The sequence below is a fragment of the Oncorhynchus mykiss genome, chromosome 17 (genome assembly GCF_013265735.2).
Source record: "Oncorhynchus mykiss isolate Arlee chromosome 17, USDA_OmykA_1.1, whole genome shotgun sequence".
Lineage (NCBI taxonomy): Eukaryota > Metazoa > Chordata > Actinopteri > Salmoniformes > Salmonidae > Oncorhynchus > Oncorhynchus mykiss.
Window position 1 is genome coordinate 9,202,462 of NC_048581.1, and position 24,856 is coordinate 9,227,317.

A 24,856-nucleotide genomic window follows, 5' to 3' on the forward strand; every position below is an offset into this window, starting at 1 on the left:
ACCCCATGCTCTACTACAGGGTAAATTCATCAGGATTCACTTCCAAGCTGGTAAACTGGCTAAAGCTGACATTGAGACCTGTGAGTTGGTTTGATTGGTTCTAAATTCTTTCATAAATTCACAGATTCTTTTTTGGAGATCATATCATCAAATTTGATTTCATTTTCTGTTCTCTCTCTCTCTCTCTCTCTCTCTCTCTCTCTCTCTCTCTCTCTCTCTCTCTCTCTCTCTCTCTCTCTCTCTCTCTCTCTCTCTCTCTCTCTCTCTCTCTCTCTCTCTCTCTCTCTCTCTCTCTCTCTCTCTCTCTCTCTCTCTCTCTCTCTCTCTCTCTCTCTCTCTCTCTCTCTCTCTCTCTCTCTCTCTCTCTCTCTCTCTCTCTCTCTCTCTCTCTCTCTCTCTCTCTCTCTCTCTCTCTCTCTCTCTCTCTCTCTCTCTCTCTCTCTCTCTCTCTCTCTCTCTCTCTCTCTCTCTCTCTCTCTCTCTCTCTCTCTCTCTCTCTCTCTCTCTCTCTCTCTCTCTCTCTCTCTCTCTCTCTCTCTCTCTCTCTCTCTCTCTCTCTCTCTCTCTCTCTCTCTCTCTCTCTCTCTCTCTCTCTCTCTCTCTCTCTCTCTCTCTCTCTCTCTCACCCTCAGACCTGCTGGAGAAGTCCAGAGTCTCCTTCCAGCTGCCTGACGAGAGAGGCTACCACATCTTCTTCCAGATGATGACAGGCCACAAACCTGAGATAGTTGGTACGACAAAGTAGAGTTTCAGGGGAAATTATTCCCACCCCCATCTATGGAATATATAAAAGATATTCATAGTCCACACTAATAATAATATTACAATGATTACATCCAAGGTAACAAGGCATCTAGACATGGGTCAGGTCTCTGGGAAATATCTATAAAGTAATGCACTGTGATGCACTAGTCCACAAGTCTCAGTCTCCTCTTGATGCTATTCATTATATACTACATGTATCATTGAGTCCATCTATTGAGTAAAGGAGGGAGAGATACTGTAAAGTATGACAGCAGAATTCTAAGAGATTTAACTTTGTTGTCCACAGAATTGGCGCTCCTCACCACCAACCCCTACGACTTCCCAATGTGCAGCCAGGGACAGATCGCTGTGGCCAGCATCGACGACAATGAAGAGCTGGATGCCACAGATGTGAGTCAAACAAAGGGTTAACCAAACTCTAGATACGGAATGGATAGGACCACCATACACACTGAATGCTCTGTGCAATTTCAACTTGGTGGCAGCTGGGAATTTTCATGTATTTTTTGTTTGATTCTAAATGCCTTGTGTTAGTTAGACATGTGCCTCAAGGAACTTCATGCCTTCACACTTCGCCTTGAGGCACATACATGTAAGACATCCACAAGAGAGTGCCACTAAGTGCCCTGTGGAACTGTGTAAAACCCATTTTGTGCTGCCATCTACTAATGTGTTGGCCAAGAGTCAAATCAATCCATCCCATTGGTTCTGGAGTGAGCAGCACAGAACTGTAGTGTAACTGACCAAACTACTGTTCAGTTCATCTCTGTTGTACTTCCTCTTTAATGCCAGGATGCCATTACAATCCTGGGCTTCACAAATGATGAGAAGCTTGGCATCTACAAGCTGACAGGAGCTGTAGTGCACCATGGCAACATGAAATTCAAGCAGAAGCAGCGTGAGGAGCAGGCCGAGCCAGACGGCACAGAGGGTGAGTCCCACTCATAGATATACAATATGTAGAGCATTAGTCCCATTCCCAGTCCCCAACATAGGAATAGAACACCAAAGACAGACAGTGCCACATGAAAGTGTAATGTAAATTCTCCACCAAGGACGCACACTCAATGTAAATGAATCCATCTTTATTAACAGTTAACTGGAGAGTTTCACGAAGTCAATACAAGCTTGATGACAACTCGGACATATATGGTTGCATGGGTTTTGTTTCAAAATTTATTACCGGGGTGGTATTCCTTTCATTCTTGATGAAGGCTCAGATTCAATGCTTTAACCTTATCTTTATCACATGATCCATAAAGGGACCACTCTGAACATATCTCAGAATACTTTTTACACCACTTACGTATGTCTACGTGTGGGTGTGCAAGTTGCGTTTATATTTTTTTAAATCGATTTCTCCGTTTAATGATTGTTACTTCCAGCTGAACACGCTATCCCACACTCACACATCTCTCAAACCGGGGCTAAATTCCTGCTTAGTCAATCACACAATACTCACATCCACATTCACTTAGTACTATTCTCAAACACACTCAGTAATCTCCCTTATTACTCCTTATGCATCTTCAACTACTCTCTTGTCGTTACCGCATATGCATGCATATGTATCTTCAATGGTTCTCTTGCCGTTGCTTCCTATACATATCAAATACATCTAGTGCACCCTGTGTTGTTCCCAGTGGTTCTCATACCATGCAGACACTTCTCACATAAATGCCTACAATAACACCTAGTGCTCAATAACACCTTGCTTTTTTTAGAGGTTCTCAGACCACGTAGACACTTCTCATCAATGCCTACGACAATTGTCAGTGGGGCTTTTCTTGCCCTCACTCTAGTCTTCTCCTCAGACTAACTCTAGCCTTCTTCTGAGACTAACTCTAGTCTTCTTCTCAGACTAACTCTAGACTAACTCTAGCCTTCTTTTCTTCTCAGACTAACTCTAGTCTTCTTCTCAGACTAACTCTAGACTAACTCTAGCCTTCTTTTCTTCTCAGACTAGCTCTAGTCTTCTCCTCAGACTAGCTCTAGTCTTCTCCTCAGGCTAGCTCTAGTCTTCTCCTCAGACTAACTCTAGTCTTCTCCTCAGACTAACTCTAATCTTCTCAGACTAACTCTAGTCTTCTCCTCAGACTAACTCTAGTCTTCTCAGACTAACTCTAGTCTTCTCAGACTAACTCTAGTCTTCTCAGACTAACTCTAGTCTTCTCCTCAGACTAACTCTAGTCTTCTCCTCAGACTAACTCTAGTCTTCTCCTCAGACTAGCTCTAACTTTCTTGTTGTAAATTGTATGCAAAATTGTATACAAATTGTATACAAATTATTTTGTGGCGGCAGGGTAGCCTAGCGGTTAGAGCGTTGGACTAGTAACCGGAAGGTTGCAAGTTCAAATCCCCAATCTGACAAAGGTACAAATCTGTCGTTCTGCCCCTGAACATGCAGTTAACCCACTGTTCCTCGGCCGTCATTGAAAATAAGAATTTGTTCTCCCACTGCCAGAATACACAGATCAATCATCCTGTTTGTTGACGCCAAATTGTAATGGAAATTCTCCATTACGTCTTGTGTTCATAAAACTATTATTGTTGGTTCTCTCTCCAGTGGCTGATAAAATCGCCTACCTTCTGGGCCTGAACTCAGCTGAGATGTTGAAGGCTATGTGCTACCCCAGAGTGAAGGTCGGCAATGAGTATGTGACCAAGGGACAGACTGTGGCTCAGGTAAGACTGCAAAACACAGCATCTACCATTTTCTGAGCACCATAGTTATCTTGGGACGAGCGCATTGCTTTTTTTTAATAGTGATGTTGTTTATCCCAAGGTCTTATCACCTTATCACCAGACATGGTCAATAGTTAATGTATTAATTTGAGGTATTATCATTGCAGGTTAATAACTCAGTCAGTGCTCTGGCCAAGTCCATCTATGAGAGGATGTTCTTGTGGATGGTCATCCGTATCAATGAGATGTTGGACACCAAGAATCCAAGGCAGTTCTATATCGGTGTGCTTGACATTGCCGGGTTTGAGATCTTTGATGTGAGTATGACACCACAACAAGACAATTAGTTCTGATTGAGATGGATTACAACCTTGTATGATGAAATTATCCCTTTTAAAACTCCATCAACAGTTCAACAGCATGGAGCAGCTGTGCATCAACTTCACCAATGAGAAACTGCAACAGTTTTTCAACCACACCATGTTCGTCCTGGAGCAAGAGGAGTACAAGAAGGAGGGAATCGTCTGGGCCTTCATTGACTTCGGCATGGACTTGGCTGCCTGCATTGAGCTTATTGAGAAGGTAAGCTGTCTGTGAGGATTGTAACGCACTGCAAAAGCGAAGCTCATAGTGAGCCCTGTGTGAGACATTATCACAGTGGTACAACGTATCTGACTGTTGAGAACTCAATATGTTTCCTATTATGTGCCTCTAAATGAATGTAATCCTAAATAGAATGTTTACTAAAGGAATGAATGTGATCCTAAATAGAATGTTTACTAAAGGAATGAATGTGATCCTAAATAGAATGTTTACTAAAGGAATTAATGTGATCCTAAATAGAATGTTTACTAAAGGAATGAATGTGATCCTAAATAGAATGTTTACTAAAGGAATGAATGTGATCCTAAATAGAATGTTTACTAAAGGAATGAATGTGATCCTAAATAGAAACATCACTAATTTGCAGTGGTAGACTAAGTAGTCAAATGGCATACTTGAGTAAAAGTAAAGATAACTTAAAAGTAAAAGTCAACCAGTAAAAGTCACCCAGTAAAATACTACTTGAGTAAAAGTAAAGATAACTTAAAAGTAAAAGTCAACCAGTAAAATACTACTTGAGTAAAAGTATTTGGTTTTAAACGTACTTAAGTATCAAAAGTAAATGGAACTGCTAAAATGTACTTAACTATCAAAAGTAAATGGAACTGCTAAAATGTACTTAAGTATCAAAAGTAAATGGAACTGCTAAAATGTACTTAAGTATCAAAAGTAAATGGAACTGCTAAAATGTACTTAAGTATCAAAAGTAAATGGAACTGCTAAAATGTACTTAAGTATCAAAAGTAAATGGAACTGCTAAAATGTACTTAAGTATCAAAAGTAAATGGAACTGCTAAAAATGTACTTAAGTATCAAAAGTAAATGGAACTGCTAAAATGTACTTAAGTATCAAAAGTAAATGGAACTGCTAAAATGTACTTAAGTATCAAAAGTAAATGGAACTGCTAAAATGTACTTAAGTATCAAAAGTAAATGGAACTGCTAAAATGTACTTAAGTATCAAAAGTAAATGGAACTGCTAAAATGTACTTAAGTATCAAAAGTAAATGGAACTGCTAAAATGTACTTAAGTATCAAAAGTAAATGGAACTGCTAAAATGTACTTAAGTATCAAAAGTAAATGGAACTGCTAAAATGTACTTAAGTATCAAAAGTAAATGGAACTGCTAAAATGTACTTATGTATCAAAAGTAAATGGAACTGCTAAAATGTACTTAAGTATCAAAAGGATGAATAAGAACCATTTCAAATTCCGTATATTAACCAGATGACACAATAAAAAATAAAAAACACGTATTGTCGAGTAGCCAGGGGCTATTCACTCCAACACTCAGACATTATTTACAAACAAAGCATTTGTGTTTAGTGAGTCCGCCAGATCAGAGGCAGTAGGGATGACCACAGATGTTCTCTTGATAAGTGAGTGAATTGGACCATTTTCCTGTCAAAATGTAACGAGTACTTTTGGGTGTCAGTGAAAATGTCCTTTCTTTAGGAATGTGGTGAAGTAAAAGTTGGCAAAAATATACATTTTAAATTCAACCTTTCAATTAACTAGGCAAGTCAGTTAAGAACAAATTCTTATGTACAATGACAATGGGTTAACTGCCTTGTTCAGGGGCAGAACAACAGATTTTTACCTTGTCAGCTCAGGATTTGATCTAGCAACCTTTCGGTTACTGGCCCAATGCTCTAACCACTACGCTACCTGCCGACCTTATGTTGGCAAAAATATAAATAGTATATAAAGTACAGATACCCCCAAAAACTACTTAAGTAGTACTTTAAAGTATTTTTACTTAAGTACTTTACACACTGCTAATTTGATATACATCTCTTTTCGTAAAGCCATTGGGCATCTTCTCCATCCTTGAAGAGGAGTGCATGTTCCCCAAGTCTTCAGACACTACCTTCAAGGACAAGCTGTACTCCCAGCATCTTGGCAAAACAAAGGCGTTTGAGAAGCCCAAGCCTGCCAAAGGCAAGGCAGAGGCCCACTTCTCCCTGGTGCACTACGCCGGAACTGTGGACTACAACATCGCTGGGTGGCTGGAGAAGAACAAGGATCCCCTGAATGACTCAGTTTGTCAGCTGTACGGGAAGTCCCCAGTAAAAATTTTGGCTGCCCTGTATCCCCCTCCCCCCCCTGAGGGTAAGACTAGCATCACGTCACAATATTTAACTAAATACTAGTTACAACTCAGACCCAAATGTTCTTTAGTCTTTCAAAGTATCACAATTTCTCAAAGTTTATCACTGGGTATCATTGGCAGCATTTGTCTCTAGTGTGAAATTTACCAGAGATTCTCTGGTTTGTAAATAATATGCTTTCTGAAAACAAGACCAGTCTAGATTTCTTACATACTCTTTTTATTATTCTATTTATTCCACCCGCTCTAGGAAATGTACTTTTCTAGTTATCTTTAACTTTCCCCCATTTTAACAGATAAAGCCAAGAAAGGAGGCAAGAAGAAGGGTGGTTCCATGCAGACTGTGTCCTCCCAGTTCAGGGTGAGCTTTTGAAATGTGTATATTCAGTCCTTCAAAAGGTGCATTGATTATCATAAATGATGTCTGAGAAAATGGTTTGTAACCCTCTTACAGGAGAACTTACATAAGCTGATGACCAACTTGAGGAGCACTCATCCTCACTTTGTGCGCTGCCTGATCCCCAACGAGTCAAAGACTCCAGGTACAAGAAATATTGAATTAAATATGTCATCTTATCAGTACAGTATCAGTAACCATAACAATCTCAATCTATAACCTGTTTATGAGTATTAAAAGAGACTTGTTTTGTTTTACCAGGTCTGATGGAGAACTTCCTGGTTATCCACCAGCTCAGGTGTAATGGTGTACTGGAGGGTATCAGGATCTGCAGAAAGGGCTTCCCCAGCAGAATCCTCTATGCTGACTTCAAGCAGAGGTACACGCACACACATACCAATGCACAAGGGTTTTCCCAGCATCAGAATAGTCTTACCTTTTATGAAATATAACCAACTTATTACAACTTGACATTAAAACTGTCCTCTCATTCAGGTACAAAGTACTGAATGCCAGCGTCATCCCTGAGGGCCAGTTCATGGACAACAAGAAGGCTTCTGAGAAGCTGCTTGGGTCCATTGATGTGAATCACGAGGATTACAAGTTTGGACACACCAAGGTCAGTCAAATACTCCCAGCAAAATCTGACAACAAAACACAACTTGAATGATAATTGAAACCCGTACCATATGAAATCTCTCCAGGTGATCTATCCATCCTTATGTTCTTTCTTCTTCATTTAACTAATGGAAAAGGGGGAAAAACATTGTAGTGTTTTTTTTCCCAGTCATTCATCACAAGTATAGAAGAGAAACTAGTCATTATCATGTACATTGTGTTAGAGTGGTATGGCTGCAGTTGTCTGTATCAGTGCACATTATTTAGCTACAGTGCCTTCAGAAAGTATTCACACCCCTTGACTTTTTCCCACATTTTGTTGTGTGAAAAGTTGTGATTTAATTGTGATTTGTTGTCAATGAGCAACACAAAATATTCTAATGTCAAAGTGGAAGAAAAATTCTAACATATATAACATTATGAAAAACAAAACACTAAAATATCACACTAATAAATCTTGATTACATAAGTATTCAACCCTCTGAGCCAACACATGTTCAACTTACTTTTGGCAGCGATTACAGCTGTGAGCCTTTCTGGGAAAGTCTCTAAGAGCTTTCCACACCTAGATTGTACAATATTTTAACATTATTCTTTTAAAAAATTATTCAAGCTCTCTCAAGCTAGTTGTTGATCATTACTAGACAGCCATTTTCATTTGCCATAGATTTCATGCCAATGTAAGTCAAAACTGTAACTTGGCAATTCACAAAGTGTAATCAGTTTTACCCATCTACCAATAGATGATTTTCTTTGCGAGACATTGGAAAACCTCCCTGGTCTTTGTGGTTGAATCTGTGTTTGATGTGCACTGCTTGACTGAGGGACTTTACAGATAATTGTATGTGCGGGGTACAAAGATGAGGTAGTGATTCAGAAATCGTGTTAAACACTATTATTGGACACAGAGGGAGTCCATGCAACTTATTATTTGACATGATAAGCACATTTTTACTCCTAAATCTATTTAGGGTTGCAGTATAAAAGGGGTTGAATACCTATTGTTTGAAGACATTCTAAAAACATATTTCCACTTTGACATTGTTGACATTAATAACTAACAACTTAGACACAACCTCTTGTTCTGTTTATTCATCACAAGTATAGAAGAGAAACTAAACTCATTATAATTTGCATTATGATAGAGTGGTATAGTTGCAGGTATATGTATCTGTACATTATTAATCTACAACTGTACAATAACTAACATCTTAGAAACAACCTATCCCATGGTATGTTTGTAACCATAGCAAAGTTAATGTTGTTTAAATCAATCTAGTGGTTTGACCCTTTCTATCTGTCACCATCTGTGGTTCCATTGACCGTGTTAACCTGTGTCTCAGGTGTTCTTCAAAGCCGGTCTGCTGGGTGTCCTGGAGGAGATGAGAGATGAGAAGCTGGCCACTCTGGTCGGCATGGTCCAGGCTCTCAGCCGTGGATTCCTCATGAGGAGAGAGTTTAGCAAGATGATGGAGAGGAGGTGAGGAATAGTAGACATCTTGGCAAAAAAAATTCATTCTTGAAGTATATAAAATGCTTATTGAGCTTAACATGACTGACCTGTCAGTCCTTGCATCTACACGATGTCTCTGAATTTAATAGGGGTTACATTTCCCAAGCCCCATTCCTCAACTGTTAACAAACATTGGTGTGGGGCCCCATTTTGTTGTTCATCTAATCCCAGAATGTAGCTTTAAGCATGTCATTCACCATGACACTCTATTCTTTCTGTCGACCAGAGAATCAATTTACGCCATCCAGTACAACATCCGCTCATTCATGAATGTCAAAACCTGGCCATGGATGAAGTTGTACTTCAAGATCAAGCCCCTGCTGCAGAGCGCTGAGACTGAGAAGGAGCTGGCCAACATGAAGGAGAACTATGAGAAGATGAAGACAGATCTGGCCAAGGCTCTGTCCACGAAGAAGCAAATGGAGGAGAAGTTGGTGTCCCTGACACAGGAGAAGAATGACCTGGCACTCCAAGTTGCATCTGTGAGTGAACAACTACACTCATATGGGCACATTTACATATACATGAATACACACACATACACACACATATAAACACACTGTAAAGTATGTTGCTGGCTCACACATGTTTAATGCCCATGTTATATATTGTATATATTTCATGAATGTCTATTAATTTGCTCTGACCTTCTTGACTAAAGTGTATATTTTGATACAGGAAGTTTGGTCGCTGATATTTTCTCCTGTTCTGAAATCAGGAAGGAGAGAGTCTGAACGATGCTGAGGAAAGGTGCGAGGGGCTCATCAAGAGCAAGATCCAGCAGGAGGCCAAACTCAAAGAGACGACCGAGAGGCTGGAGGATGAGGAGGAGATCAATGCTGAGTTGACTGCAAAGAAGAGGAAGCTGGAAGATGAGTGCTCTGAGCTGAAGAAGGACATTGATGACCTGGAGCTCACCCTGGCCAAAGTGGAGAAGGAGAAGCACGCCACTGAAAACAAGGTCTTGTGTCTTACAGTCTAACCAAGCAATAATCAACTCCAAACATAGTTTAACAGAAATGGAATTCAAGTTGTATTGTGGGTGCAGGAAAAATAAACACACAATAGTGGAATTTCAGTTGCGTGGTACTCCCAACATTCATTGTATGTTCTGCTCCCCCTCATTTATGACTTCCATTCAGTAGACTGGCATGGTGAACACTGACATCTAGTGTTGAATATATAGTACAATAATTGTTGATGCAGTGCAAATCTAAATGAAATGAATGCAATATATAACAAACTCTATCTCCCCTTTATGGTGAAGTATAATTATGTTGTGGCCATTTACAGGTTAAAAACCTGACAGAGGAGATGGCGTCTATGGATGAGAGTGTTGCCAAGCTGACCAAGGAGAAGAAAGCCCTCCAAGAGGCCCACCAGCAGACACTGGATGACCTGCAGGCAGAGGAGGACAAAGTCAACACTCTGACCAAGGCCAAGACCAAGCTGGAACAGCAAGTGGACGACGTGAGTGGAGTTTGACATTTTGGCCATGATAGTATGTAAGATGATATTATCTTCAGTTGTTTAGATTTTAACAATATATGTTTTTTATCTTATAGCTTGAGGGTTCTCTGGAGCAAGAGAAGAAGCTCCGTATGGACCTTGAGAGATCCAAGAGAAAGCTGGAGGGAGATCTGAAACTGGCCCAAGAGTCCATAATGGACCTGGAGAACGATAAGCAGCAAGCTGATGAGAAAATCAAGAAGTAAACACAAACAAATGACTACAGTATTAGCTGCTATAATGGTTGTTCTTGACTAATTCTTGTAATTATGAATTAGCATTTGCATGTGATTCTTAAAAGCCAAGTGAATGGTATGATTCTCTCTCTTTACACTATCAAACAAAAACTAACTCTGCAATCAACGTGTTTGTGTTTCCTAGGAAGGAGTTTGAGACCACCCAGCTCCTCAGCAAGGTTGAGGATGAGCAGTCTCTGGGAGCTCAGCTGCAGAAGAAGATCAAGGAACTCCAGGTACAGTACAGGATATAAGCTCCAGTACAGAAAAGCACAGACTTTAATCATTTCCTGAAAACCATTATTCTGGTAGCACACATTTTTCCAGGTGGCTTCTGACAGCTGAGTAGGTTGGAAGATGGTGGTTCTGTACAATGAGGTTTTGGCTCCTGCATGGGACACTGTCTACTGAACATATTAGTGCAACTTCGTATTAAACATATTTATGCAAAATATACATACTATTATTATTTTGTGGAGTTCAGTTGTTTCAACTGTATTGTAGTGTTCATCCCCCTGCTCCTGCCCCTGTTCTAGGCCCGTATTGAGGAGCTGGAGGAGGAAATTGAGGCTGAGCGTGCTGCCAGGGCTAAGGTTGAGAAGCAGAGGGCCGATCTCTCCAGGGAACTTGAGGAGATCAGCGAGAGGCTGGAGGAGGCCGGAGGCGCCACTGCTGCTCAGATTGAGATGAACAAGAAGCGTGAGGCTGAGTTCCAGAAGCTGCGTCGTGATCTTGAAGAGTCCACCCTGCAGCATGAGGCCACAGCCGCCGCTCTGCGCAAGAAGCAGGCCGACAGTGTGGCTGAGCTCGGGGAGCAGATCGACAACCTGCAGCGCGTCAAGCAGAAGCTGGAGAAGGAGAAGAGCGAGTACAAGATGGAGATTGATGACCTCTCTAGCAACATGGAGGCCGTCGCCAAGGCTAAGGTGAGTAGTGATGTTTTGGTCAAGCAGTGTTGAGTAGGGTCAACTACATCACCATTCAAGTGACCTGAAGTTGACAGGAGTCACATATATAAAGTAACGATGGAACATGTTTCACTAACAGGGCAATCTGGAGAAGATATGCCGTACTCTTGAGGACCAGCTGAGCGAGCTCAAGACTAAGAATGATGAGAATGTTCGCCAGGTCAACGACATCAGCGGACAGAGAGCCAGACTCCTGACAGAAAATGGTACCATCAACAATAAACAACAAGCCAATGCCTTCCTTCAGTAAAACACAATAATGTACTGGGAGCTATATGCACATAGTTTATACTGCATAATTCACCACCTTACATTTCCCTACGATACCTCAAAATACATTTTCAATCCAAGAGAACAGAGACCCTATTTACAAGATGCCCCTCTGTCCCTGCAGGTGAGTTTGGTCGCCAGCTTGAGGAGAAGGAAGCCCTGGTGTCTCAGCTGACCAGAGGCAAACAGGCCTTCACCCAGCAGGTGGAGGAGCTAAAGAGGGCGGTTGAGGAGGAGGTCAAGGTAAGGGACCCAAAATGGAGAGTTTAGAGCCATATCTTCACACAGATGGTGACTACGCCACCCTCAGAGACTCCTACTGTCTCTCCACCCTCAGAGACTCCTACTGTCTCTCCACCCTCAGAGACTCCTACTGTCTCTCCACCCTCAGAGACTCCTACTGTCTCTCCACCCTCATAGACTCCTACTGTCTCTCCACCCTCAGAGACTCCTACTGTCTCTCCACCCTCAGAGACTCCTACTGTCTCTCCACCCTCAGAGACTCCTACTGTCATTTGTTTGACTCTCTCTCTAATCTGTCTTTGTCTTTCTTTCTCACAGGCTAAAAACGCACTGGCCCACGGTGTCCAGTCTGCCCGCCATGACTGTGACCTCCTGAGGGAGCAGTTTGAGGAGGAGCAGGAGGCCAAGGCAGAGCTGCAACGCGGCATGTCCAAGGCCAACAGTGAGGTGGCTCAGTGGAGGACTAAGTATGAAACTGATGCTATCCAGCGCACAGAGGAGCTGGAGGAGGCCAAGTGAGTCGCACGCAACAGAAAAACTCAGATATGGTGTGGATGGTGAGGGTGCTCTGACAAAATGTTACATCAATATGTATTGTTTGTTAAAGTAAAAAAAGTTACACCATAAAACCACCCTCTGTTGTCCAACAGGAAGAAGCTGGCCCAGCGTCTGCAGGATGCTGAGGAGACCATTGAGGCGACCAACTCCAAATGTGCCTCCCTGGAGAAGACCAAGCAGAGGCTGCAGGGAGAGGTGGAGGACCTCATGATTGATGTTGAGAGAGCCAACGCATTGGCCGCCAACCTCGACAAGAAGCAGAGGAACTTTGACAAGGTGAAAATGAATAAACCTATATTTTTTAATAAATTGTACAATCTTTCTTATTTCTAATTTAATAACGCTTCATCTATGACTTCTCATGAAAATTCCATGGATTCTCCTAGGTTCTGGCAGAGTGGAAGCAGAAGTATGAGGAGGGCCAGGCTGAGCTGGAAGGAGCTCAGAAGGAGGCTCGCTCTATGAGCACTGAACTCTTCAAGATGAAGAACTCCTACGAGGAGGCTCTGGATCATCTGGAGACTCTGAAGAGAGAGAACAAGAACCTGCAGCGTGAGCATTTGACAGCAGTTCTATTTGCCTCATGTTTGACTAGTGTTTTGAAAATGGAGGGAACAGCAAAAATCAAAACTACTATTACACCATTTCAGAAATGTCATGTACAGTATAATTTGTATATATCGTTTTACTTGTAATTGCTATTTCCTTTAACAACAGTAGGAAGTTCAGCGCAATTACAGTTGTAGGACCATATGAAGTGCTGTTAATTAATGTTACTGTTAGTTATGATTCAATATCAACTTCAGTACATTGGTGATATCCGCTGGAAATCCCATGAGTCTAAACTGCTCCTGTGTGTTTGTGTGTGTGCAGAGGAGATCTCTGACCTGACTGAGCAGATTGGAGAGACTGGCAAGAGCATCCATGAGCTGGAGAAGGCCAAGAAGACCGTGGAGACAGAGAAGTCTGAGATCCAGACCGCTCTGGAGGAGGCTGAGGTACAAACTACAGCTGTTTGATGGGAAAAGCAGTGTTACACTTGCCAACACCAGCTACAGTCCAATGATCCTTGTATTGGAGGTTATTGTAGTCATATATATTTAATTCCTGCATCCAAATGTATTGAACACAATTGGCCTGACTGCTTCTGTTTGTCCAGGGAACACTGGAGCACGAGGAATCCAAGATTCTGCGTGTGCAGCTGGAGCTGAACCAGATCAAGGGTGAGGTGGACAGGAAGATCGCTGAGAAGGACGAGGAGATGGAGCAGATCAAGAGGAACAGCCAGAGGGTGGTTGACTCCATGCAGAGCACCCTGGACTCTGAGGTCAGGAGCAGGAATGATGCCCTTAGGGTGAAGAAGAAGATGGAGGGAGACCTGAACGAGATGGAGATCCAGCTGAGCCACTCCAACAGGATGGCCGCTGAGGCCCAGAAACAGCTGAGGAATGTCCAGGGACAGCTCAAGGTAAAGGGACTGGGACATCAGGTTCAAAAACCTGAACATGGAGAGGGATTTGTTTGTGAATCTGTAGAAAATAATAGAACAGAGAAATTGAATAGAGTGAACAATGTGCTGTAGAAAGGGAGGGATACTGGGGAAATTCTTCCCAGTGAACATTTCTATCACACATTCTATCACCCCTACTTCCACAAGTCCTAATGAACGTATGTCATTGTGAACCCCAGGATGCCCAATTGCACCTTGATGATGCCGTCCGTGTCGCAGAAGACATGAAGGAGCAGGCAGCCATGGTGGAGCGCAGAAACGGTCTGATGGTGGCTGAAATCGAGGAGCTAAGAGTTGCTCTGGAGCAGACAGAGAGAGGCCGCAAAGTGGCTGAGACTGAGCTGGTAGACGCCAGCGAGCGTGTTGGACTGCTGCACTCCCAGGTATGGGTCAAAAGCCGTTTCTAATGAAACTCAACCAAGCATACCGTTTAAACACACCTTGAATTCAACAATTCTTGCTTTGAGAGTTGAATCATTTCAGCCTTGTAAGTTCTCTTTAGAGCTAAACAAATAGTATTGTTTCCTCTTTCAGAACACCAGCCTTCTGAACACCAAGAAGAAGCTGGAGACTGACCTGGTGCAGGTGCAGGGAGAGGTGGACGACATCGTCCAGGAGGCCAGGAATGCAGAGGAGAAGGCCAAGAAGGCAATCACTGATGTGAGTCCTTGAATTACATCAACTTGATTTGTCCCCATGTGCCAATGATAGCTGGGCTGGTTAAGAACAACAAAGATCTGCGAGGGACATTATGATTGGTGCATAAATTAAACAAACTACTATTCCAGGCGGCCATGATGGCTGAGGAGCTGAAGAAGGAGCAGGACACCAGCTCTCACCTGGAGAGGATGAAGAAGAACCTGGAGGTCACAGTCAAGGACCTGCAGCACCGCCTGGATGAGGCTGAGAATCTGGCCATGAAGGGAGGCAAGAAGCAGCTCCAGAAACTGGAGTCCAGGGTGAGTTATCAGCAGGGTGGATTAGGGTGGTTTGAAAGACTGATTGCTGGAAATGTATTTGATCATGTAAAATACAGAGGAGAATTATGTAACAACTTTCTCTCTTATTAACCCACCTTAGTCAGGAGTTCCCAAATGTCTTTGCATCAGGGACCCCTTCATAATATCAGAACACAACTCTTACTTTAGAGTCAGATATAAATATTATCCACACAGTTTTACTATGACTTCAGCAGTGCATAGTTGGACTAATCAAGTCTTGGCCCCCGGGAAAGAACATAAAAACATTACTCTCTAGAAAATTGTGCTTCTCCTCTCACTTACCTTAAAAATAAAGACGTAAAAATGTATTTATGTCGGTGCTTCTGTCTTGCTGTGGACTCACTTGGCAAACTTCGCAATCCCCCATAACAGAAGCAAACTCATAACATTAAAGCAGACGAGTGGCGGCCTCTATTGGCCATACTGGTACTGCAACATGCACTGCTAAATGCACGACAAAATCGGTCAAATCAAACAAGAGTCCTATATATTATAACTACAAGAAGAATTGAGTTTAAAAAATATATATAATTGTTGGAATAGTGGGCCTACCAGTATCCCCGTGAGCCTCCCAGGCCCATGTTGTACATCTAAGGGTTAAGAACATAAACAGTGGATGAATAATATTACATTGTATTGGACCTTCTAATCTTGTTCCACAGATCCTTGGTAGTTTCATCTGTTGTTGCTAGCAATATTCATTCACAAATTTAAATGTAAATTCCACTTTGGGAACCACTTGGAAAATAACATAATGAAAGACAACAATTGTGCCTCCTTGACTGGGTAAAAGACTCTACCTCTGTTTTTACAAAGATTTGTTTCACCACCTCAAACAAATGCCTACATGTATTTATTCCACAAAGGTGCGTGAGCTCGAGACTGAGGTGGAGGCTGAGCAGAGAAGAGGTGTAGACGCAGTCAAGGGAGTCCGGAAGTATGAGCGCAGAGTCAAGGAGCTCACTTACCAGGTAAGAGAAAGTGCATTCTTTACACTCTTGACACTTACAATGACAGGTTTGTGTATAAAACTATTGTGACATTGATTCTTTGCTCTTCTCCCACAGACTGAGGAGGATAAGAAGAACGTTAACAGACTTCAGGACCTGGTAGATAAGCTGCAGATGAAAGTGAAGGCCTACAAGAGGCATTCTGAGGAAGCGGTGAGTCACTGACAAAACTTCATGTCCATACAGTTTGACGGGTTGCTACAGCAACAACACATCAGTCAACAATGACAATTGACAGTACAAGTAAATGCTGATGAAATGATGCACATTTCTAAATGCCTCCTATTCGTTTCCAACTTAAAGGAGGTGGGGTTGAATATGAATTTGCTGCACCAGGGGCTGGTCTAGTGATTGTGCTGGAGGCAGTGGTTTGATCCCCTGTTCTGCCACTCACTTCCTCTGCTGTATCATCCAGCTCCCTGTATACATTGTTATCCTAAAAAGAGAATATTAATTTGCTACCTGAAGCATCAAACTTTAAATGCTGATGTTCTGCTCTCCCTCTCTTTTCCTCACCCAGGAGGAAGCAGCAAACCAGCACATGTCTAAGTTCAGGAAGGTTCAGCATGAGCTGGAGGAGGCTGAGGAGCGTGCTGACATCGCTGAGACTCAGGTCAACAAGCTCAGAGCCAAGACCCGTGACTCTGGAAAGGTACAGAACTGCTGCTAAACCTGTACCTGACTCATGTTCAGATATGACCACATCAACACCACCTATGATTCAGTCTTCTCAGAGGTCAATACAGACCTTTTACACTCAACTGTATTGAAGATCTCTAAGAAGAACATTTCAGGAAGGGCTAAACAATCTAATGAGAGTAATTCAGTTAGTACTTCAACATCTAATATCCAAGCTGAGTACTGCGCACTAAAGACTTGATCCATTATATTCTATCCATATATTTATCATGTTAATAATTATTACTGATCCATTATATTCTATCCATATATTTATCATGTTCATTATTATTACTGATCCATTATATTCTATCCATATATTTATCATGTTGATTGTTATTACTGATCCATTATATTCTATCCATATATTTATCATGTTCATTATTATTACTGATCCATTATATTATTTATTTCTTCTTACAGGGAAAAGAAGTTGCTGAATAAACAAGACCAAAGTATTGAAGATCAAAGTCTTACCATTTTCCTGTGTTGCATAAAATATGATTTTCATGGTGAAATGTTGAGCATTGATTAAAAACATGTGGATCTACATACACTTCCTTTGTGACTGTGGATTTATTACTCAACAAACAGCTTTTTAATATCATAATATATTGTACTTTAAATAATGGAGCAATCTGGGATTCCAACAACAAACGTGGTCACCCCGAAAAAGCAGTCCGTTTTTATGGTAAACAGATGACGGATGAGCCTGGAGAAATGTAACCACTCTCAAATCCTCAGACTGAGCTATGGATGCAAGGACTGCAAGTCTGTTCTTGCTTCGTCACACTTATAGATTTCAATGTAGTTCAGCCTCTGCATTTAAGCTGCTTCTTTTTGCAAGGTAATGCTGGTAGATTGCCATTGGAAATAATGACTCTAGTGTGTAAAAATCTGACACTGGCTAAATATGCAATTATTAAAATATAAATTTCGAGCCTTACCACCAGGAGTTGATTTTGCACTTGTATTTATTATGGATGCCCCTTAGTTCCTGCCAAGGCAGCAGCTACTCTTCCTGGGGTTTATTATGGATGCCCCTTAGTTCCTGCCAAGGCAGCAGCTACTCTTCCTGGGGTTTATTATGGATGCCCCTTAGTTCCTGCCAAGGCAGCAGCTACTCTTCCTGGGGTTTATTATGGATGCCCATTAGTTCCTGCCAAGGCAGCAGCTACTCTTCCTGGGGTTTATTATGGATGCCCATTAGTTCCTGCCAAGGCAGCAGCTACTCTTCCTGGGGTTTATTATGGATGCCCATTAGTTCCTGCCAAGGCAGCAGCTACTCTTCCTGGGGTTTATTATGGATGCCCATTAGTTCCTGCCAAGGCAGCAGCTACTCTTCCTGGGGTTTATTATGGATGCCCCTTAGTTCCTGCCAAGGCAGCAGCTACTCTTCCTGGGGTTTATTATGGATGCCCCTTAGTTCCTGCCAAGGCAGCAGCTACTCTTCCTGGGGTTTATTATGGATGCCCCTTAGTTCCTGCCAAGGCAGCAGCTACTCTTCCTGGGGTTTATTATGGATGCCCATTAGTTCCTGCCAAGGCAGCAGCTACTCTTCCTGGGGTTTATTATGGATGCCCATTAGTTCCTGCCAAGGCAGCAGCTACTCTTCCTGGGGTTTATTATGGATGCCCATTAGTTCCTGCCAAGGCAGCAGCTACTCTTCCTGGGGTTTATTATGGATGCCCATTAGTTCCTGCCAAGGCAGCAGCTACTCTTCCTGGGGTTTATTATGGATGCCCATTAGTTCCTGCCAAGGCAGCAGCTACTCTTCCCGGGGTTTATTATGGATGCCCATTAGTTCCTGCCAAGGCAGCAGCTACTCTTCCCGGGGTTTATTATGGATGCCTATTAGTTCCTGCCAAGGCAGCAGCTACTCTTCCTGGGGTTTATTATGGATGCCCATTAGTTCCTGCCAAGGCAGCAGCTACTCTTCCTGGGGTTTATTATGGATGCCCATTAGTTCCTGCCAAGGCAGCAGCTACTCTTCCTGGGGTTTATTATGGATGCCCATTAGTTCCTGCCAAGGCAGCAGCTACTCTTCCTGGGGTTTATTATGGATGCCCATTAGTTCCTACCAAGGCAGCAGCTACTCTTCCCATGGTTTATTATGGATGCCCATTAGTTCCTGCCAAGGCAGCAGCTACTCTTCCCAGGGTCTGGTCAAATTAAGGCAGTTATACAATTTTAAAAACATACATTCATTACAGATTTCACAACACACTAAGTGTGTGCCCTCAGACCCCTACCACATATCTCCGACACAAAATCTGTTATCATGTGTGTCTGTCTGTGCCTTTGTGTTGCTTCACAGTCCCTGCTGTTCCTCACTTAACCTTTATTCAACTAGGCAAGTCAGTTAAGAACAAATTCTTATTTACAATGACAGCCTACCCCGGCCAAACCCTAACGACGCTGGGCCAATTGTGCGCCGCCCTATAGGACTCCCAATCACGGCCAGTTGTGATACAGCCTGGAATCGAACCAGGGTCTGTAGTGACGCCTCTAGCACTGAGATGCAGTGCTTTAGACCGCTGAGCCACTCGGGAGCCCCATAAGGTGTATTTTCATCTGTTTTTAAATCTGATTCTACTGCTTGCATCAGTTACCTGATGTGGAACAGAGTTCCATGTAGTCATGGCTCTATATAGTACTGTGTGCCTCCTATAGTCTGTTCTGGACTTGGGGATTATGAAGGGACCTCTGGTGGCATGTCTTGTGGGGTATGTATGGGTGTCTGAGCTGTGTGCTAGTCGTTTAAACAGACAAATACCAGACTTCTCCCCATCTTAGCTACTGTTGACTCAATATGTTTTGACCATGAGAGTTTACAATCCAGAGTTACTGCGAGCAGTTTAGTCACCTCAAATTGCTCAATTTCCACATTATTTATTGCAAGATTTAGTTGAGGTTTAGGGTATAGTGAATGATTTGTCCCAAATACATTGATTTTATTTTTTTATTTTTTATATTTAGGACTAACTTATTTCTCGCCACCCATTCTGAAACTAACTGAAGTTCTTTGTCAATGAACGAGAACGTCAGACGAGCAGTAAATACAGGTCATATCTGCATACACTCGATATCAATGCAACATTTTGAAGTGTAAACCAATATTAGCTATGAGAGTAGCAGCATCAACCATCACAATGGACATCACTTGCACTTCCATCCGATTAGGAGAACACACACTTACAAACCAACAAAGACGTAGTTAAGAAAGACAATATAACATTGGGTTCCTTACACGATAGGTTATAGGTAACGATCCTTCGTATGAACTGCCAACTTTATTGTGCATATTATTAGTTAATTGTGGAAATAAATTAAGATATGCAAGATGTTTTAATATATATATGCATATTTTTTTAAATAACTGTATATAACTCAAACCGAGGGGAGCGCGTTGGAAACGCTTTTGTCAGTTAATCAGTTTCTGTCCTGTAGGTGGCACTGTGTGCTCTTTATAAAGGATGGGTGGGCCATGTCCTAAACACATGCTATATCAAATTCAAGTTTATTTGTCGCGTGCATAGCATACAGCAGGTGTAAACGGTACAGTGAAACGGTTACTTGCAACAGGAAGTGTCCGGATAAAAAATATTTTGTCATTGTTAGATGACGCTTACCAGACACATTTATCTAAATTGATGGGTCATGTGAAAGAAATGCTAAACGACTCCCCAGCCACATCTAGCTAAGTGGATGGGTCACTTTTGTCTAGACATGTACACATGTTTATGAAATACAATAGATGGCCGTAATCACCCCCAGACACACCTGGCTAATTTGATGGGTAGTTAAATAATCCGGCTGAAGTAAAGTCTTTTGTTCAGACATGTATCTAGCTGTGGTATGAATCGGCAGGTAGCTAAAGCTAACAGACTAGGTTCAACGTTAGCTAGCTAACATTAGGCTATACCTAGCAATGAAAATGGTTTTCTGATTCGAATAATGTGACTACACAGATCATACACGTAACGTTAGCTAGAGAGCCAGCAAGCTATCGTTCGCTAGCTAACATTAGGCTATACCTAGCAATGCAAATGGTTTTCTGATTCGAATAATGTGACTACACAGATCATACACGTAACGTTAGCTAGAGAGCCAGCAAGCTATTGTTCGCTAGCTAACTAACGGTACGCTTTAACTTGCAATAAAGCGACTTTCTGACCAAATGAGAAACTTGTATCTGAAAATTGAGCGAGACTCTTAGATGAACGCTCACAGCAGACTGGAACCATTTCACTCCCTTTTATTTGTAACTACATCTTGTTTGGCCAGCGTTGTGTCAAGTCACTCTGGTTCACTCTGACCGTGGCGTGTGCAGAAAGTAGCCCATCACTTTTTCCAACTGATTTGTCGATAGCGCCTGCTAAATTCAGGGCATTAATGTTTGTTTGAGAAAAGTAGCAAAACTTTTGTAGTCCTCGATGGCTAACGTTATATCTTTCAAAAACGGCACGGTAGAAAGGACTATCAACACATACTGAGCAGCTCATGTTATAGACAGAAGCATGCTACATGGCAGACCAATCCACACTCATCTCCCGGCATGTCCAGCCCATCCATTATCTCAGCCAATCATGGCTAGCGGGAAGGTTCCTGACTTTTTCCGTGGTTAAACCAACTAGGCTAGTAATTTAACAATTTGATTCATATTTATGGATGGAATACAAGTTTGTTATTAAGGCACATGAATGTTCACATGTTCCAGAAGGCATTTCTGCCCAAAAACGTATTTTGATAAATAAGTAAAATGCACTCACACAAAATGGACATTATCATAATTTTCACAATTTCAGAGTGTTATTTCGACCTCATAGTGTAAAATTACAAAGACTGACAGGGGCTTTCAGGCTAGGATTTGTGGAGAAGAAGCTAATCCTATATAGATCTGTAGCTATGGGAAACTCCACCCCAGGACTAGGAGAGCAGAGGTTAGGTCTCCCTGTCAGATACTGAATGTCTGTACACAACCCTGTAATTTCAGGCAGTTTAAAGCCACAATCCTGGCTTTGTGTTTCAGTCCAATGGCAGCTGTGGGACGGGGCTGAGCAAACGTAACCTCAAATACAAAGACTCAACATCAAAACTCAAAAGAACAGACCGGGAATCTTCCTCTTCAGTTGGTAAACTTTACATTTACTGCTACCTCAGTAATCACTCCTTTCAATGGCACCCTTATCTTGAGAGCAAAACAATTCGGGCGCCTTCTCCCTCTGACCAGCAGAAACATAAACAATTATCACAAGACCACTTTTGGTTACCCTCACTAATTTCAAGGCACCCGGCTCTGTTTTCACCCACCCTGAAACCACAAATGGATCAGCAAAAAGGCAAGGAAGGGTCCACTTTCTCCAAAAACTTCACTCCTACTGTCATAGACTCATCTTCATCCTGACTCTCGGTTCAAGCCTCAGGCGCCTGAGAACTTCACCACAACCACCACCTCCGATACGTCAACCTCATTCACTTCCAATTCTCATCCTGTCTTCAGCTCCATCTGCTTACACTTTCTACCATTCTTCTTTTAAAAAACATCTCCCCTTTTCCGCCATTTTTAACCAACTCAAGCTCACCATCTTCCTCCTCTGCCTCTCTTTTTCCCTGCATTCCTCCTCCTTAATTCCAGGTATATGTAAAGTTACACTGTTACATATACGTCCCCTTATGATAATACTGCACTTCTCCTGATATACATCTTGTTTTTGCTTTCTCAAGTGACGCCATTTAACCGGCTGTCACAATCTCCATACAATCAGCACAAATCCCTCAGGATGTAGCGCTCAACAGCGCGTCCCACTTATAATGCAGCTGCTTAGTCTTGAAGTTATTCTTTATCAAAATCTACTGCGACACTTTCCAATTTTGACTTCCTTCTACCAGCTCTGTACGTGATCCACCATTAGCTGGGACTGCTCTCTCTTTCTCCCCACCAATGGTAAACTCTATGGCTAGAGCAGATATGACTGATGATGCTTCGTGTAATCTCACTTCAGGAGACATTTTTGCTGCATTTAGGATGTTTTCAGGCAAATATAAAGTGTGAAAAAAACGAATTTTGAAGTTCAGAGGAGCTTTTTCTGTTATTTCCTTAACATTTACGAGGCTTAGTTGTCTAAGGATTACTACGTACTTCTTAACATGAAAAAAGGCGTGCATAGGTAAAAATAAATAATAATAATCAAAACACAAAACACAAAACAATTCAACTTTATAGCATACATGAATTGATAAACCCATTCGGAAAAAAATCTACATTGGAATATATTTAAATGAAATTGAATTAAACATAAAATGTCAATATATTATTTTTACATATGGGAAAGTCTATGAAATAAGATAATTCATCAGGAACACCAATCCCCTGCAACGTGTCCTCTAAACCAGTGCATTTCATATTATTTAGGTATCTGGAACCTCTTCACTAGATGTTTTCTACTGAAGCTTTATTTAGAGATCTGGAACCTCTTCACTAGGTGTTTTCTATTGAAGCTTTATTTAGAGATCTGGAACCTCTTCACTAGATGTTTTCTATTGAAGCTTTATTTAGAGATCTGGAACCTCTTCACTAGATGTTTTCTATTGAAGCTTTATTCAGAGATCTGGAACCTCTTCACTAGGTGTTTTCTACTGAAGCTTTATTTAGAGATCTGGAACCTCTTCACTAGATGTTTTCTATTGAAGCTTTATTTAGAGATCTGGAAACTCTTCACTAGGTGTTTTCTACTGAAGCTTTATTTAGAGATCTGGAACCTCTTCACTAGATGTTTTCTACTGAAGCTTTATTTAGAGATCTGGAACCTCTTCACTAGGTGTTTTCTACTGAAGCTTTATTTAGAGATCTGGAACCTCTTCACTAGATGTTTTCTACTGAAGCTTTATTTAGAGATCTGGAACCTCTTCACTAGGTGTTTTCTACTGAAGCTTTATTTAGAGATCTGGAACCTCTTCACTAGATGTTTTCTACTGAAGCTTTATTTAGAGATCTGGAACCTCTTCACTAGGTGTTTTCTACTGAAGCTTTATTTAGAGATCTGGAACCTCTTCACTAGGTGTTTTCTACTGAAGCTTTATTTAGAGATCTGGAACCTCTTCACTAGATGTTTTCTACTGAAGCTTTATTTAGAGATCTGGAACCGACCACTAGGTGTTTTCTACTGAAGCTTTATTTAGAGATCTGGAACCTCTTCACTAGGTGTTTTCTACTGAAGCTTTATTTAGAGATCTGGAACCTCTTCACTAGGTGTTTTCTACTGAAGCTTTATTTAGAGATCTGGAACCTCTTCACTAGATGTTTTCTACTGAAGCTTTATTTAGAGATCTGGAACCGACCACTAGGTGTTTTCTATTGAACCTTTATTCAGAGATCTGGAACCGACCACTAGGTGTTTTCTGTCAGGTGGATGGATTATCTTGGCAAAGGAGAAATGCTCACTAACAGCGATGTAAAAAAAAGTTGTGAACAACATTTTGGAGAAATAAGCTTTTTGTGCCTGAAACATTTATGGGATCATTTATTTCAGCTCATGACACATGGGACCAACACTTTTCATGTTGCGTTTATATTTCTGTTCAGTATACTTGCACCACAAAGTTCTTGTTGATAGTACGGATGTTTTCATTGGGTGAAGATTGGTGACCACAGTATGTATTCAAACCTGATTGATTGGGTGCATTGCTATAGTGTGCAACCATTATACTTCCCACAAATCTAAAAGCATTGGATTGGTGGAGACATGGGCTAGCGGGAGTTTTTATTTTTTACATTTTAAATACCAATCATTACCTTTCAAATTAGCAATGGCGATTTTAGCATGTACATCTTGGTGGGGCACTACACAATACAATACAAATCCAGAAAATCACATTGTAGGATTTTTAATGAATTTATTTGCAAATTATGGTGGAAAATAAGTATTTGGTCACCTACAAACAAGCAAGATTTCTGGCTCTCACAGACCTGTAACTTCTTCTTTAAGAGGCTCCTCTGTCCTCCACTTGTTACCTGTATTAATGGCACCTGTTTGAACTTGTTATCAGTATAAAAGACAGCTGTCCACAACCACAAACAGTCACACTCCAAACTCCACTATGGCCAAGACCAAAGAGCTGTCAAAGGACACCAGAAACAAAATTGTAGACCTGCACCAGGCTGGGAAGACTGAATCTGCA

General features: G+C 41.6%; 1 protein-coding gene across 3 annotated transcripts in view; it reads left to right on the forward strand.

Moving 5' to 3' along the window:
* The window catches only part of LOC110513772 (myosin heavy chain, fast skeletal muscle), a 67,557-nt gene extending 50,326 nt beyond the window's left edge, over window positions 1-17,231 (forward strand). For all 3 annotated transcript variants that reach the window (XM_036948816.1, XM_036948815.1, XM_036948814.1), the window contains exons 9-41: window positions 20-80; window positions 633-731; window positions 1,052-1,155; window positions 1,558-1,696; window positions 3,332-3,450; window positions 3,618-3,767; window positions 3,862-4,032; window positions 5,863-6,166; window positions 6,461-6,525; window positions 6,619-6,706; window positions 6,823-6,940; window positions 7,057-7,180; window positions 8,523-8,659; window positions 8,919-9,174; window positions 9,411-9,653; window positions 9,986-10,162; window positions 10,258-10,403; window positions 10,583-10,673; window positions 10,974-11,363; window positions 11,485-11,611; window positions 11,800-11,918; window positions 12,237-12,433; window positions 12,569-12,752; window positions 12,863-13,028; window positions 13,350-13,474; window positions 13,636-13,944; window positions 14,166-14,369; window positions 14,521-14,646; window positions 14,775-14,945; window positions 15,854-15,958; window positions 16,055-16,150; window positions 16,518-16,649; window positions 17,099-17,231. In XM_036948816.1, coding sequence (XP_036804711.1) covers window positions 20-80; window positions 633-731; window positions 1,052-1,155; window positions 1,558-1,696; window positions 3,332-3,450; window positions 3,618-3,767; window positions 3,862-4,032; window positions 5,863-6,166; window positions 6,461-6,525; window positions 6,619-6,706; window positions 6,823-6,940; window positions 7,057-7,180; window positions 8,523-8,659; window positions 8,919-9,174; window positions 9,411-9,653; window positions 9,986-10,162; window positions 10,258-10,403; window positions 10,583-10,673; window positions 10,974-11,363; window positions 11,485-11,611; window positions 11,800-11,918; window positions 12,237-12,433; window positions 12,569-12,752; window positions 12,863-13,028; window positions 13,350-13,474; window positions 13,636-13,944; window positions 14,166-14,369; window positions 14,521-14,646; window positions 14,775-14,945; window positions 15,854-15,958; window positions 16,055-16,150; window positions 16,518-16,649; window positions 17,099-17,119 — 5,064 coding nt within the window. In that variant the 3' untranslated portion in view covers window positions 17,120-17,231. The remainder of the gene's footprint in view (window positions 1-19; window positions 81-632; window positions 732-1,051; window positions 1,156-1,557; window positions 1,697-3,331; window positions 3,451-3,617; window positions 3,768-3,861; window positions 4,033-5,862; window positions 6,167-6,460; window positions 6,526-6,618; window positions 6,707-6,822; window positions 6,941-7,056; window positions 7,181-8,522; window positions 8,660-8,918; window positions 9,175-9,410; window positions 9,654-9,985; window positions 10,163-10,257; window positions 10,404-10,582; window positions 10,674-10,973; window positions 11,364-11,484; window positions 11,612-11,799; window positions 11,919-12,236; window positions 12,434-12,568; window positions 12,753-12,862; window positions 13,029-13,349; window positions 13,475-13,635; window positions 13,945-14,165; window positions 14,370-14,520; window positions 14,647-14,774; window positions 14,946-15,853; window positions 15,959-16,054; window positions 16,151-16,517; window positions 16,650-17,098) is intronic.
* Window positions 17,232-24,856: the final 7,625 nt, after the last annotated feature.